Source organism: Eptatretus burgeri, chromosome 2, assembly GCF_056783735.1.
Source record: "Eptatretus burgeri isolate ZD-2024b chromosome 2, Ebu_testis_v1, whole genome shotgun sequence".
Lineage (NCBI taxonomy): Eukaryota > Metazoa > Chordata > Myxini > Myxiniformes > Myxinidae > Eptatretus > Eptatretus burgeri.
Genome location: NC_140962.1, coordinates 3,229,262 through 3,243,317, shown reverse-complemented (window position 1 = coordinate 3,243,317; position 14,056 = coordinate 3,229,262). Strand labels below are relative to the sequence as shown.

Here is a 14,056-nt window from a genome sequence, read left to right as displayed (position 1 = left end):
GACTTCAGCGAACCGCACGTCACGTAACCATTGACGTCATCTCCAGAACGCGACTCGCACAGAGTGGATTGATTGGACGCCGCGCGCCGTATAAAGTACGTACAAATGCATTGTGCACATGTGTTTGCTATCTCACTGAGCGTCTTCTGATGAATGAATGTCGAGTTGGTATTGCTACGTCTAAGTTATGAGAAATAAATTACAAGTGGAGGCAAGCTAACAGCACTGTTGTACATGCACTTGTACCAAGGCCGTTGACATGTGAATCACTTTTTAATTAGGGAGCAAACATAATTCATTTCAGAATTTTCTAATTTAAGACAATATTGGTGATGCAGCATGTTTCTGGTGGCAACAAAAAAAAAAACAAAAAAAAAAACTATACACAGAGGACAATATGCTCTTTAAAATCTCAACGTTTTCACAAACGTCAACTGCGTGCCTGATGGGGTTGGGTTCGCTTTGGATAATGAACGTCCCTGCTTCTCTGACACATCGACAAAGGTATCGGGTAGGCAACATGCTTTGTAAAGGCACATGAGGAGTATATTTTGTTACTGTGCAAGTGGGTCAGAATAATAGTTTGCACTGGCACATAAACTAATATACTTTTTGCAATACTGTAAAGGAATTATTACTGACTGCACATGGTAATTTGCCCAAAATATTACAGCAATTAAAATGTAAAGTACAATTATTAAATATAAATATATACATATAGTGCAATGATAAGGAGCAGACCTGCACAAAGAAATGAAAACTGCAACAGAAAAATCTTCTTGTTGACTTGTGTATACCCTTGCAATGAAGCTTACAAACAACAAGTAACAATACAGGAATACCCATGCCCACCCAAGATAAAAAATAATGACGAGAATAAATGTCCACTTGGATATCTGACAAAATGCCCACTTCACGCTTCCTCAAATCCCCGATACTCCTATTACACGGCCTCATAGCCTCGGGACTCTTACGCATTGACTTGTACATTGTGTGCATGCTAATACAAGATACTTGTCAACTCGAGAGTCTAGACGAGTCCGATAAATCCGTCGTCCGTCCTACTAGGCCGATAAATCTGCCGTGCTGTAGCTTACTTTTATTATTCTCTTTTCTTCATTGTTTCCTACTGGCGCTACATGAGGACAGTAGGAATAAAATAAATAAAAATGCAACAGAACGTCAGATTTATCGGACTACTCGAGACAATTGTGTCGCAAAGTGTGTTCTGCACACAAGTTTTCATCGTATCCGGACAGTGAGATTGCTTCGTTTTATGCGCGGAGAGATACGGCCGATGACATGCGTTGGCCTTGCAATTCATTCGCCACGGAGAAACATGTCCGCTGCGCTGGTCACGTCACCTCACTAAAATATTTCTGATATCGAGCAGTATGCAAGTCGAATTTACATTATTGAATTACGAATAGGATTTAGTCTGACCAGTTGTTATTGCCAAGTCTTCCTTTGATGTCCTCCCGATCATCATGAACGCCGGGAATTTCATCGCCAGTTTCCTCTACTTGTCCTGCTTCGGGCTCGAACTGCAAAGGCCGTATTCCATTTCCAGCTGCTTGAACTTCACCTCCCGTGACTACGTTATCCAGCAATTCTCCATGTGATTCAGACCAAAATCCTTCATTTCTCTCACACTCACTGTCGTTGCCAGACAAATGAGAGTCCATGCCATCCATTATTCAAAACAAATGTTTGATTTTTTTTTTTTTAAGCAGAAATAAACGAGGCGTTTGAGTCGACCAATCAAATGTGGAAATGCACAGAAAGCCAATACAATCACGTAGACCACCAACTCGAGTAATTTACGTGCAGCCTTTGTTGTTCTGGAGATGACTGACATAATGTGGGTTACGCCCCGTTCAGTAGATTTCGGCAGGATTTTTAGGGGCGTTCCCGAAGAGGTTTGTTTTTTTAATTTTACATTTTACAGAACGAGTATTGTGAAAAAACATTGTCAGATCAGAAATCATGATGAAAAACTCCTATAGGATATATATATATATATATATATATATATATATATATATATATATATATATATATATATATATATATATATATATATATATATATATATATATATACACACACAATTTCAGTACTTTTGAGTGTCATGGGACCTTTAAATAAGGTTGTGTAAATGGCGCTGCATCAATGGCAGGAAACTTCCAAATTTTTTGTTTTTTCTTTCTACAACCTTTAACGGCTATTTTATTTCAATCAAATCCTGTACTTCAACGTTGCAGAGCACAAATCACCTTATCGGCACTTTTTTATCTTGCCAAAATGAAGTTTTTGCAAGATATGTTAGTCAGCTTGTATGTTTTTTTTTTGTTTGTTTGTTTGTTTGTTTGTTTGTTTGTCTGTAATCACGTATAAAAAATTCTGCAGAGCACAGTTATCATCGGAAATTTTTGTAACTTCGCATATCAGAGGCCTAATAGAGGTCCCTTTCAGTGCACAAAATTTTGAAGGTCAAGGTCAAAGGTCAAGGTCACTTTGGCGCAAATCAGGGGAGTCGACGAAACCCTTATTTTTTTTTAGTAATTTTGATCGGATAGTCTTCAAACTTCATGGGAATATAGTTCATGGTCTGGCGCTCAGCTGATTAATTTTTGGTGGCGATTGGCCTTGACCTTCATGGTTAGCGCCTCAGGTCAAACATATTTGACCCCAAGGTCAAATTTTCAAGTTTTAGGAACCATATCGTGTCGTACCTCAAATTGAACACCTCGATGAGTGCTTTCTAGATATGTCAAGCTTGAGACATTATGACGTCATTTGGTGACGTTATGAGGCAAAAGCATATTTTTCATGGTTACTCTGTAGAACGATTCTCATCGGAATCTCTCGTAGGCAGATATTCCTCAAGGAGTCGCTCCTGGTGGATAGCAGCTCTGTTCACCTCAGTGTGACCTTAAAGAAGTCACACGTGGTCAGCTTTTGGCAAGATAAGGGTCACCCTGCGGGTGACATTGGTTTATTTTTTGTGTGTGTGTACACCGTGTCGAGGCTCTTATAAGAGCTAACACGATGCACATCAAGGGGGGCATGAGACGGGAGGGGCGGGAGTGGGAAGGACGAAACAGTGTGGAACAGAGACATTCGGAGATCTGTGGAAGGAAGAGGGATGGGGCGGGGAACACAGGGAATACAAGATGGACATACAGGGACTTTCAGGAAGGAAAGCAGGGAATTTGAAGGAGTCCCGATGTCCTTTGGCCGCTGACCCAAGCATCATCCACCAAGGGAGGTCTTTGCCATTCTCTGTTAAATGGAATCTGGTTTAGTTGGTTTTGTACTTTCAAAACTCTTTAGTTTAGTAGTGCGAGGACAAAATATTATGACATTTTGTGTCGTCATGACTAATCAAATTTGCCGCTCGCAGACCCCGCCCATGCTCTCTTTTTATTTTCGTATGTTTTTTAAAATTTATTTATTTTTCTCTCTCAAGGCTGTGGGTTAAGGTATTCCATGAACATAGTCGTTTCTAGTGAAGTTTGCTGCAACCATACTGCCTCGTGTTTCATGCACATTAAAGGACATTTGAAGCAAGTTTCACGTGGTGGTGGTAACACTGGTGAAGTTTGTCATTGGTTCGAATTAGTTTTTCATTCATTACTCATGGCTGTCTTGAATTGTTTGTGACCGTTTCTTATGGATATCAAAAAGAAGAATAGGAATGCTGCGGGAGTAAGTACTGCTCTTCTAAACAATGGAATCTATCAACCTTCAATCCCTTGTTGCTACTACTTCAATGACCTCAATTAATCGCACCTTGTAGCGTCAGCTGCAGATGTATTGACCGACGTCTTTGATCTACTGACTGGAGCTTTTGGCAATAATTTGGAAAATGGCAAGGGTACCAGTGATAACTTTCCTACTCCTCCAGAAGGACACCATGAAACCCTTAACATCCATCAACTAACGCTAGCCAATGGGTCCCCAGGTTAACGACATTCTGAAAGACTACACAGTTTCGGATGCAAACCCATACCTATGAAACGGTTTGTAGTACCATATGGCTGAGAATGTAATCAATACTCGACTATACAGCTCCAAGGTAAGTGACACCATCCTGTTGGACAACATGTATACATAACATAATGCAGGTTCTTGCCAACATATAAAGTGCAGTGTGCAGCTGCCATGCTTACCTGACCGATAATGTAAACGCGCCACCTTTGAAAATGCCTCCTGCCGTCCCTAAAATGACTTTGTGTTCTTTGTGAAAAGCCAACTGTAGAATTGTGGCAGGTTTAACTGGAGCAAAGTCGATGGTGTGCCATCACCAATGTTCTAAATTTGCTTTAGTTGGGAAGCGTGAGGATTTAAGGGGTTCACAAGGAATTACAAGGAATCCTAGATGTGCCTGCATGACATCAACACCAGACGAATTTATATAAGACAAAACCAGAAAATGCAAAAAAGATTTATTTTTCATTTCTTGAGTGGGGGGGGGGGGTGTGAATGGGCAAAGGCGGTTCTTGGGTGAGAAACGCATAATATCAACCGCACAGTACCCTTTGATGAAAGCATGGGAATAATAACACAGAAGAAACAGCTTGTTGAGACTCGGATGTTCCTCCTCACATGCTAAGCACAATACACCCTCCAATGCCCATCCGAGGGACGGCACACCCACTGATGCATCACTCTGCATGCGAAACACCGGGATGACAGTTTATAGCTGGCCTGAGATTCACACCAGGATAGACCGCAAGCGCACAGGTGAGAGTGCACACCTAGAGTCCAGGCAATCCTGCCAACCTTTGTCTGCACCGACATCTACTGTCGTCTCTATCGTTCATTTTAAATTTCTCACCACGCAGCTTTGCACACAATGAAATGCGGTTCTGAATTTTGTGTTTAAACGACGCGTGTGCCATATTATAAAAATGTGTTGATATACTTCAGGGGATTGCACTTGGTGGCTTGTTGTGTAAAATGTGTCCCTGAGAAAAAAATATCTCGGCAAGGCTGTGCATTCATTGTTCAATGCTCTGTTTTCTTGTTTGGTCGGCAATGAACCTGGTACGTGTGAAGTGAGCCTTCATTAGGTTCTACAATTGATGTGAAAGTTCCGTATGAACGAATGAACCTCCGAACACCTTGAGACGTCAGATTTGATCAAACAAGCATGTGATGTTTCCAACGGGGTGGTATTTATGGCTATCTCCCCTGGTGATGAGTCTGGCACAACAAACCTGATTTTGAGCTTCCAAGAGGATGTTATTTAACAACATTTTCTTCCCCCCCCACCCCCCCTATTTGAGGATAAACCAGCATCACAATCGAGCAAGTATCTTCCTGTTTGCTTGAAGATATAATTAATTGATTTTTATTCAGTTTTATTGATATTTATTTATCATTCCCTTTATGCAGATTGCATTGCCCTTTGCTGAAGAATACGTACCTTTACTACCCCACACAGGCAAGCCTGCGAAGGTGAGTTGTGCTTTTTTGTTACTTTTAAATTGCACACAGCTTAATGAATTAACTTATTTATTTAAATTTGAATGCTTGTTTACATTGTCAGCGAATCCAAAATGAAGACTATCTATTCTATCATATGCATATGTGTTGAAGCATGTGACAAGGTGCATCAGGTGCTATCTATTTATTATTGTACGCAAATAGTGGGGAGAGGGGGTGGTTTGGTGTCTGTGTTTGTTTGTGCGAATACCAACAATTTATTTTCAAATTCAAGTTTTTGCAACCGTTTTGAGCCTTCATCGTGGAAGCGGGAGTGAGATCAAGGGGTGACGGACACACGGGGTGGGGAAGCTGAAACTCGGCAAGAAGAGGAAGGGGAAAATGGGGGTGAAATGGAATGAACAAACCAACTGACAAACGAAGAAGGTGGGGAGGGAGAGGAAACTTCACAATAACCTGGAATGGGAGCGTTTGGAAATGGGGTCATTTGGGGTAGATGAGTTGATGAGTATGGATGCAGGATGACCTGGGGACAAAGTGAACTTTGGAGGGAAGCGTCTGGAAGCACAGAATCTCGAAGGTGGTTCTACATGTAAATACGTACTCAAAGTGAACAAGAGTTTCGGTGTGCAGTCTTCCTTAATTTTGGAAGCTGAAGCGACAGTGGGTTACTGGAATTGGTGGTGATGGTCTCAGGGCTGAAAGAACAGGAGTTTTACTGGACGAGAGGTGTTTAAAAAGAAAAAAAGAAGAAGAAAAATACAGGTTACCAACCTGCTTGCTACGTGATAGCATCAGACCTTGTGCTACTTCAGCATTGGAGAGCATAGGCAGTGGTGGACAGTGTCTGACAAAAAGATAACAATGCTGCCACCAGGGTGATGGGATGGCCGATCAAAAAGTTGCTGAGAATAGAAGCAAAAGATCGGAAATGTTCTATGAAAGCCATCTCTGTTAGGATACTGCACTGAGAGATGCAGCAGCAACCTGTAAGGAGAGATGAGTAATGTTGGACTGGTGCCCTCTGATATTGGGGGTTGTTGGATTACCAATACATGACAAAGGCTAACATTCATGCTGTCTTGGGATGAGGGGAAAGTGGGCAACAGTGGTAGATTGAGATATTGCAGGTAGATAGGTGAAGGCAAATGACGAAGTTGTGTAATCTTGTACAAGGCAAAGCACTAATATATGCTGGCATTGCTGGAATTTGCATTCGATCCGGTCAGACAGTGTGTCCATCACTGCCGTTGATTATTTCTTGTTGGAAGGAATTGGCAACTGGAGTGATAGTGGTACCTGTTATCTTGGCATTAAGAGGTTTCGGGTTGGTCTCGGTATTTCAGGAGGTAAGCATCCAATTGCAGGATTAGAGTATTTGAAAGGGGTGGGAGTGGCATAGAGGGCCAAGGGGGCATAGAGGCAACGGACAAACTGCTACAAGTTTGCAACAGGAGCGCAAGCTGTAGCAACAAGGTAGCCGCACCATTGCAAGCAGTTAAATTGGCATGCACTGCAAATTAAAGGTACACGTGCACAACGAATCACAAGCTCAGTTAAAAACAAGAGTCGAGTTGGAATTTCAACCTTGTACATGTTGTACAAGACAAGTTTGGTCGTTTCCTTGGATATGTGTTCCGTCATGCAGGATGGAATATTGGTCTCTGAAGCTTTGTCTGTCTGCTTCAGCTGACAAGATGAGCAATCGATTTTGTCAACTGTGAGTCTGTTTTTCCTGCTCTGGGAAGCTCGTTGAGGCTGACCTTTTGAGATTTATCCCTTCGTCATGCTCCGAATGATAATGAAGGGCGAGTGCTCAATGGTCAGCTGCACCTCAATTCTGTCGGTGGTAAACGTACTCTCATCAACATTTATTTGACAAGATTCTTTGACTTGCCACGTGTAGCTTTCTATCTTGGTTGAGTAAAATTTTTGTGTTTTTGCAGGAATACCCATTTACACTGGATGCATTCCAGCGCGAGGCCATCCGGTGCATTGAGAACAACCAGTCGGTACTCGTCTCTGCGCACACGTCTGCTGGCAAAACGGTTTGCGCAGAGTACGTATGTATTGTGCTCAGTCATGGCTCTTGGGTGTGTTTTGTGCACACTCGATTCCACATTGATATATGCTTTTTACAACCTGCTTGGAAAATTCGATTAAATTTGTGAATTAAATGAAAAAGACGTCAACCTCGCATGTTTTTCTTCCACACCCCTCTCCTCTCTCGTATGTATGCTCTTTATGCTCACCTCGTCTTTCATTTTTGTGTCTCCTCTGTGTACTTCTTTCCTCCCCACCCTCACCCCCTCCACCCCCCCGGACTCTCTCCTGCCTCACCTTTTTATCCCACATCAACCCTCCATCCTTTTCGTGTGGTTCATTTCTGTGCAACCACTTTCCTTCACCTTCTCTGTGAGTTTTCTCATGTATCGAGGGAAAAGAGTGTGTCGGATAATTGAGTTGAGTGTGTGTCGGTGCCCGATCATGACTCAAAATCCACAGCGAAGTGAATTGAAAATTTGTGATTTACTTACAAGGGCAAGGCGGCCATAATAAGCAAAATTATCAATGAGGGACAGGGTGACCATGACACAATCCACTGGCCTAACAAGGAACACCTCCATGCCTAACCTTAGACTAATCTTTCCATGCAGACTCAGACAGGAACGCACAGGACAAACTGAAGAGTGAAACAGATGGGAGAAGGTAGAGGTCTCGTGTGGGTGCCATGGCCAGGACACTGATGCTCATGCTGCGTGTGCTCTCAACTTCACAGCTCGACCCCAACATGGGACCGAGTCTTGACTGCCTGTGCGTCTCCTGAGAGTGCCTTATAGGGCCGGGCGAAATATCAATATTATCAGCTCGATAAGATTGAAAATAATATCGTCAACAAGATACTACGTTTTGGCACATTCGATAATGAGGAAAGTGGTTTGCGGTATCATAAACTGAAGATTTTGAGATGTATTTTCATTGATTTAATAATATATATATATTTTTTAAACTGGGACTTAAAAATAATATTTTTAAATAAGATAAATGCAACACCATTATCTCTTTCCTTGAATGCAAATGGTGAGAAAACTGTCCCATCTCAGTTGTCAGTTTTCCTGCCTCATCATCAGGGTCTTCTGTTCAGGATCCTGAGTTGGTGCCTGAGGCAGAGTGGGACCTTTTTTTTTTTTTTCACCGGTGCAATCACCACGTCTGAACTAAAACTCGGACCCCGTGCAGGGCAGCTTTTATCTAGATGGTGAAGCGCACAAACAAAAAGCACTGCCCCCAAGGCAGCTCACAAACTTGCTGCCCTTGGAGCAAAAGATAACTTTGTCAAACAACACTCACACTCCCCCTCATCCCCGATCTCCCCCACCTCCCACCATTATGGTCGATGTGCATTTAACCCCCCCCCCCCCAAATTCGCTATTGTAAATCAAGGAAAAGAAACTTCAAATAAATAAGCACAGGGTTGCTTGAGTGCCGGACGCCAGGATGACGTGCACGTCCGCAGAGGCCTTCGCCTAGTGCTAGACATAATGGCGTAATAACGTTCCAGCAAAAAGATTGTTACAGGCAGAGGGACGGATGGAGAAATCTGGCCACTTAAATATACAGTGCAGTGTATAGATGAAGTTCGATGTTGGGCCACAGCAGTTTCTTTGCCATTCCGCAAAAGTGCAGTTGATATTCAAAACTACCTATTAGTGTGATTACGTTTCGATGGCTGACGCAAACACTGCTTTCAATGTGAGCACACAAAAGTGTTTATATCAATTTCAGGACAGATTACGTGGCAATAAACTGCTCTTCCTTTGAGCCATTGCACAGTGGGTCATCATTTGGTTTCTATAAACATCGATAGGGTGTACTCCCCAAGCACCAGCCATCGTAGCTGTGTGGTCATGCAATGTTAGCACAAGTGATCGCGTCATGCCACTATGTCACTAGATAGTCAACATTTAGAGGGACAATAATAATCGCTCAAAAAAAAAAGTCAATATTGCCCAGTCCAAGTGCATTTTTTTTTTAAGCTCCACGTGCGTGCAGTCACCACCCTCCCATTGGCCATATATAAGGCCACAGGGCGCAAATCAAATAGAGGGAGGAAATCTGCAAAGGGAAAGCACGCCACAGAAAGAAAAAATTACCCCCATGTGGGGGTGATGGTCATCTCTGTAATGTTTTTTTTACTATCGTAATCGATAAACCGTTGCCAGACATCTAAAATGACAGACTAGATAGGTTTTGAAAATGGGGACTTTCACAACTTTCGTGACCTCGTGACCTTGACCCTGATCTCGAATCCGGGCGAAAAAATGTCGTTGGGTATCGCTCATCGACCTCTACCCACATACCAAATTTCATCAAGATCGGAAGTAAAAAGTTTTCTTTGTACCGGGAGGTGTTTTTGACCATCTTCCAGGTTGCGTGGCGGCCAAACGGGATGGAAATTCAAAAATCTGTCCTGTTAGATGCAAGATAATATTTTTTACTATCATAATCAATAAACAGTTGCCGAATATCTTGTGGCATGGCAGACTAGATAGGTTTTGAAAATGGCGATTTTTATAACTTGCGTGACCTCGTGACCTCGTCCCTGACCTTGAACCCGGACAAAAATTCTATCGTTGTGCAACACTCATCGACCTCTACCCACATACTAAGTTTCATTAAGATCGGAAAGAAAAATTGTTGACGGATGGACATTTGGTCCGGCTTTATTAGTTCATCTCGGCAGAGATGACCTAAAAAGAAAAGAAAAAGTAATTCCACCAATGTGAGGAAATTAAATAATAAGGTGGGTGAATAAGAAGAAATACACAGGGCTTGTAAGGGAACAGGGTCTCTGTACAAACGACCCTTGCGGTGCAAAGTTGGTGCATTATGGGACATCTTATTCTCACATTGCCTATAAAATAATTCATTATTTCCTCCTCTATCGCCTTCGCCATTTTCGTCTTGTATTTGATCAGCAAGGTGTTTTGTTTTTTTTTGACATAGCCCAGACCCTCCTTCATGTTCCTTAAAAAATACATTTTTCCCCATCTGTGCAGGTATGCGATTGCTCAAGGCCTCCGTGAAAAACAGCGTGTGATCTTCACGAGTCCCATCAAGGCCCTCAGCAACCAAAAGTATCGTGAGCTGTTTGAAGAATTCACAGATGTGGGCCTACTCACAGGCGACATTACCATCAATCCCACTGCTTCTTGTCTCGTCATGACGACTGAGGTCTCGTCGTTACTGATTTTCTTGTACATTAAGAATTACAAATTCTTCCTCTGCAGTTTTCTTGCCATAACGACAGCATTTTGTTTTCCCACTGAAGGAAACCTTTTGTTTCTTCATTCATACTCTTGAAATGGCATGGAGATTTTCAAGCATTCATTTTTAACCTAACCCTCACAGCCGTATTGCACTACAACTTTTCCTCAGAACATATTGACCAATTTCGCTTAGGTCAGTGGTCAAAGTTCGATTAGTGCAAAAATCGATAATATGCGAAAGCCGGAGGTGCCTTCGCGCCAAATGCTACTCCTCCTAGGGTTATGGTCGGATGGTCATGAAAATTCACACTAATCGTCTGGAATACATTGTGCACAAACGATCGAGCCGGATTTTCGATTTAGATCTTTGTTCACCCACAGCACCCCCTCAAACTTTGGGGATTTCTGATTTCAAACCGCATTTTCGGTACTTTTCATTCAAATGGATTTTCATTTTCATTGAAATGGACCGAGTAGTTATCAGCAAAATGGAACTCGATGAGATTTGATATGCATAATCTTAAGGTGATTCCCTATCCGCTATATAACATCCATTTTGCTCTATATCTTATGCTTTCCATGCTCGGCGACCCATCGCCGCCTACCGGCTTGTCTTGTTGCTTATTTGTTTTAATTGCCATTGTTTTGTAGCTTCTAACACTTTTTTTTTTTTGGTGATCATATTTTTTACACACCTTGTTGGAATCTCACTGAAGAGCTGTCAATACCCCATATGCACACACACAATGTCATCACAAGTACAGAAAGTAATCCATAAAGTCTAAATAAACAGTAGTTGCTGTAAATTACTATTCAGTACAGTCAACCCTCAAATATTAGGTTCCTGGAAAATGCCGTGATCGTGGAGACCAAGGACCAATGGGGAAAGGGAGCTTTGTTTTCTGAGCTTCGAGAAAACGTATAGGAAGGTCAGCGGTAGCCAGAAATATATGCATCACAATTTAAACTGGAAGGGCACTCGGAAGAGCGCATACCTCCGCCACGTAATGCCTGATTCATGAGAACATATCGGGCCCAATACATTTTTGAAATATCATGCTGTGCAGTACTACATAGTTTTTGGCCCTATCTCGCAATAGTGACGAATCGCTGGAAAAAAAAAATCAAATGATTCTCGTATCCAGATCCGGATTCGGATATTCACCAAAATTTGAATCAATTCGTCCATGAGACACACCCAATATATCCACCAAGTTTCATCCGAATCCGTCAACTTTTTGAGATATCGTGCTATATATCGTTTTTGGTCCTATTCTCTCAATGGTGAAGAATCACTTAAAAATTCGAGTAATCTGATCCTGATCCGGATCTTCACTAAAATGTAATCGATTCTTCCTTGTCACACACCCAACATGTCCGCCAACACTCCACATGGGAAAATCGTAACCGAATAGCATAACGTTGCAGCTTTGAGGAGTGCATCCACGACGTAAATTGGTGACTTGCTGTAGTTATTTGGGAGGATTAAAAATGAATTCAAGATTTACATTTTAGCCAATAAGTTCAAGTTGTGCAAGTTACTGTGACGTATTATTATTAGTATGATTATTCGAATACTTAAATTATTATTTTTTTAAAGCCATGTATATGTACATAAAGTACATGCCATGTGATTTATTTATTTTTATTTTTTACTGTTACATTTGTCACTTTATGATTGAGTCCAGGATGTTTGTCATAACATATCCGATATGTGTACTTGTTCACTGAGGTTAGTAAACATCGTTGAGAGGACATCTTGTGCCAATTCAGATCTTGCGCAGCATGCTGTACCGAGGGTCAGAGGTAATGAGAGAGGTTGCTTGGGTCGTTTTTGATGAAATTCATTACATGCGTGATTCAGGTCAGTATTTTATTCACCTTGATTACAATGTTAATGCCCCCCCCCCTACTTAGCTGTCACACCCAATCAATAACTTCGCCCTCTTTCTACTTCTGTGTCCATCTTCTTCCTCATACGTTTCCATTCTCTTCCTCTTTTAAACCCCCTTTCCTCCACCCCAAACCCAGTGTAATGTTTAAAAAAATTTTTATATAAAGTTTCCCTTTTCTGTATTTACACTTTTTTGTGCTGTGTGTGTTCAAATCATTTGGTCTTCAATGATGCCTATCCTTCGCCTTGCAGAACGTGGTGTTGTGTGGGAGGAGACGATTATTTTGCTTCCTGATAATGTACATTACGTGTTCCTGTCAGCAACAATTCCCAATGCTCACCAGTTTGCAGAGTGGATCTGCCATTTGCATAAGCAGGTATGTGAATATCAAATAATCTGCAATGTTTTCATCAAAATGTGTGCAGGTGAATGCTAATCAATTTCGAAACGCTCAAAGGTACATTGCAGAAATGGCAAGGCCAAGAAAATTCATTTTGTGTGATGTGTTTTCTCCATCAGCTAGTTATCAAAACATGTTATTTTTGGTGGTTTCTTGTTTAGATAACTTTCAAAAAAAGTTATCAAAACACGAAATTTTATCCCACAATCGTGGATGGCAAACCCCATCCCTCCCTCCCCCCCCCACAAAAAAAAAAACAAGGAGCTGATACTCCAAGCTCCCTGCCTTTTGGTTGGTATGAGGAATAGATCAGATCAGGTCAGGTGTGAGAGCATGCGCCGGAGCAGCGCGTCGTGTCACATATATACAGATCTGTGTAATATAAAAAAGGAATAGATCTGTCATATTCAAAACGAAATTTTAAATGTTTTTTTTTTTTTTTTGAAAGATCACATCTGCAAGCCAAGTTACCGAGATGGTTGTCATGGCAACATAATAACCAAGTACAGCTCTGATTGAATCAGGTTGCGATAATGTCATGAGGAATAGATAACGTCATAAGGATAGTTTTTGAAATGTCACACAAAAGTACATGGACAGATGATCGGTCGGTTGGACGGTTTATTTAACGTACCCCTGTCTCCAACCTTGTCAGAGGTTGTGGGAGACAAAATCCGACAAGATGTGCAAGCTGAAAAGATACAGCCACGGTTAAAATATTTATTTATTTATTTTATTTTTTTTTACGTTGGAAGCATCTTACTGATTGAAGAGAAAATGTAAGCTGTATGATATGATTAACACTTCTCATTACTGGAAATGTAACATGTTATCAAGATTAATTGGTCAAGAGGGGGGGGGATTAAAATGAGCTTGTCTGACCAATCGACTGATCATTTGTAGTTTTGCGCACGCGATATTTCAAAAACCATTGAAGATTTAGCTTTCATTTTGCAGATATCTAATATCTATTCCGCATGACATTATCTCAACCTGATTAGATCACAGCTGTGATTTCCTGAATTATGTTGCCATGT

At 41.5% G+C, this 14,056-nt stretch overlaps 1 protein-coding gene across 2 annotated transcripts in view; it reads left to right on the top strand.

Annotated features, from left to right (window-relative positions):
• MTREX (Mtr4 exosome RNA helicase) overlaps positions 1-14,056 on the top strand; it is a 208,527-nt gene that overhangs the window by 7,392 nt on the left and 187,079 nt on the right. For both annotated transcript variants that reach the window (XM_085860894.1, XM_085860891.1), the window contains exons 4-8: positions 5,404-5,466; positions 7,401-7,513; positions 10,515-10,689; positions 12,498-12,588; positions 12,871-12,995. In XM_085860894.1, coding sequence (XP_085717020.1) covers positions 5,404-5,466; positions 7,401-7,513; positions 10,515-10,689; positions 12,498-12,588; positions 12,871-12,995 — 567 coding nt within the window. The remainder of the gene's footprint in view (positions 1-5,403; positions 5,467-7,400; positions 7,514-10,514; positions 10,690-12,497; positions 12,589-12,870; positions 12,996-14,056) is intronic.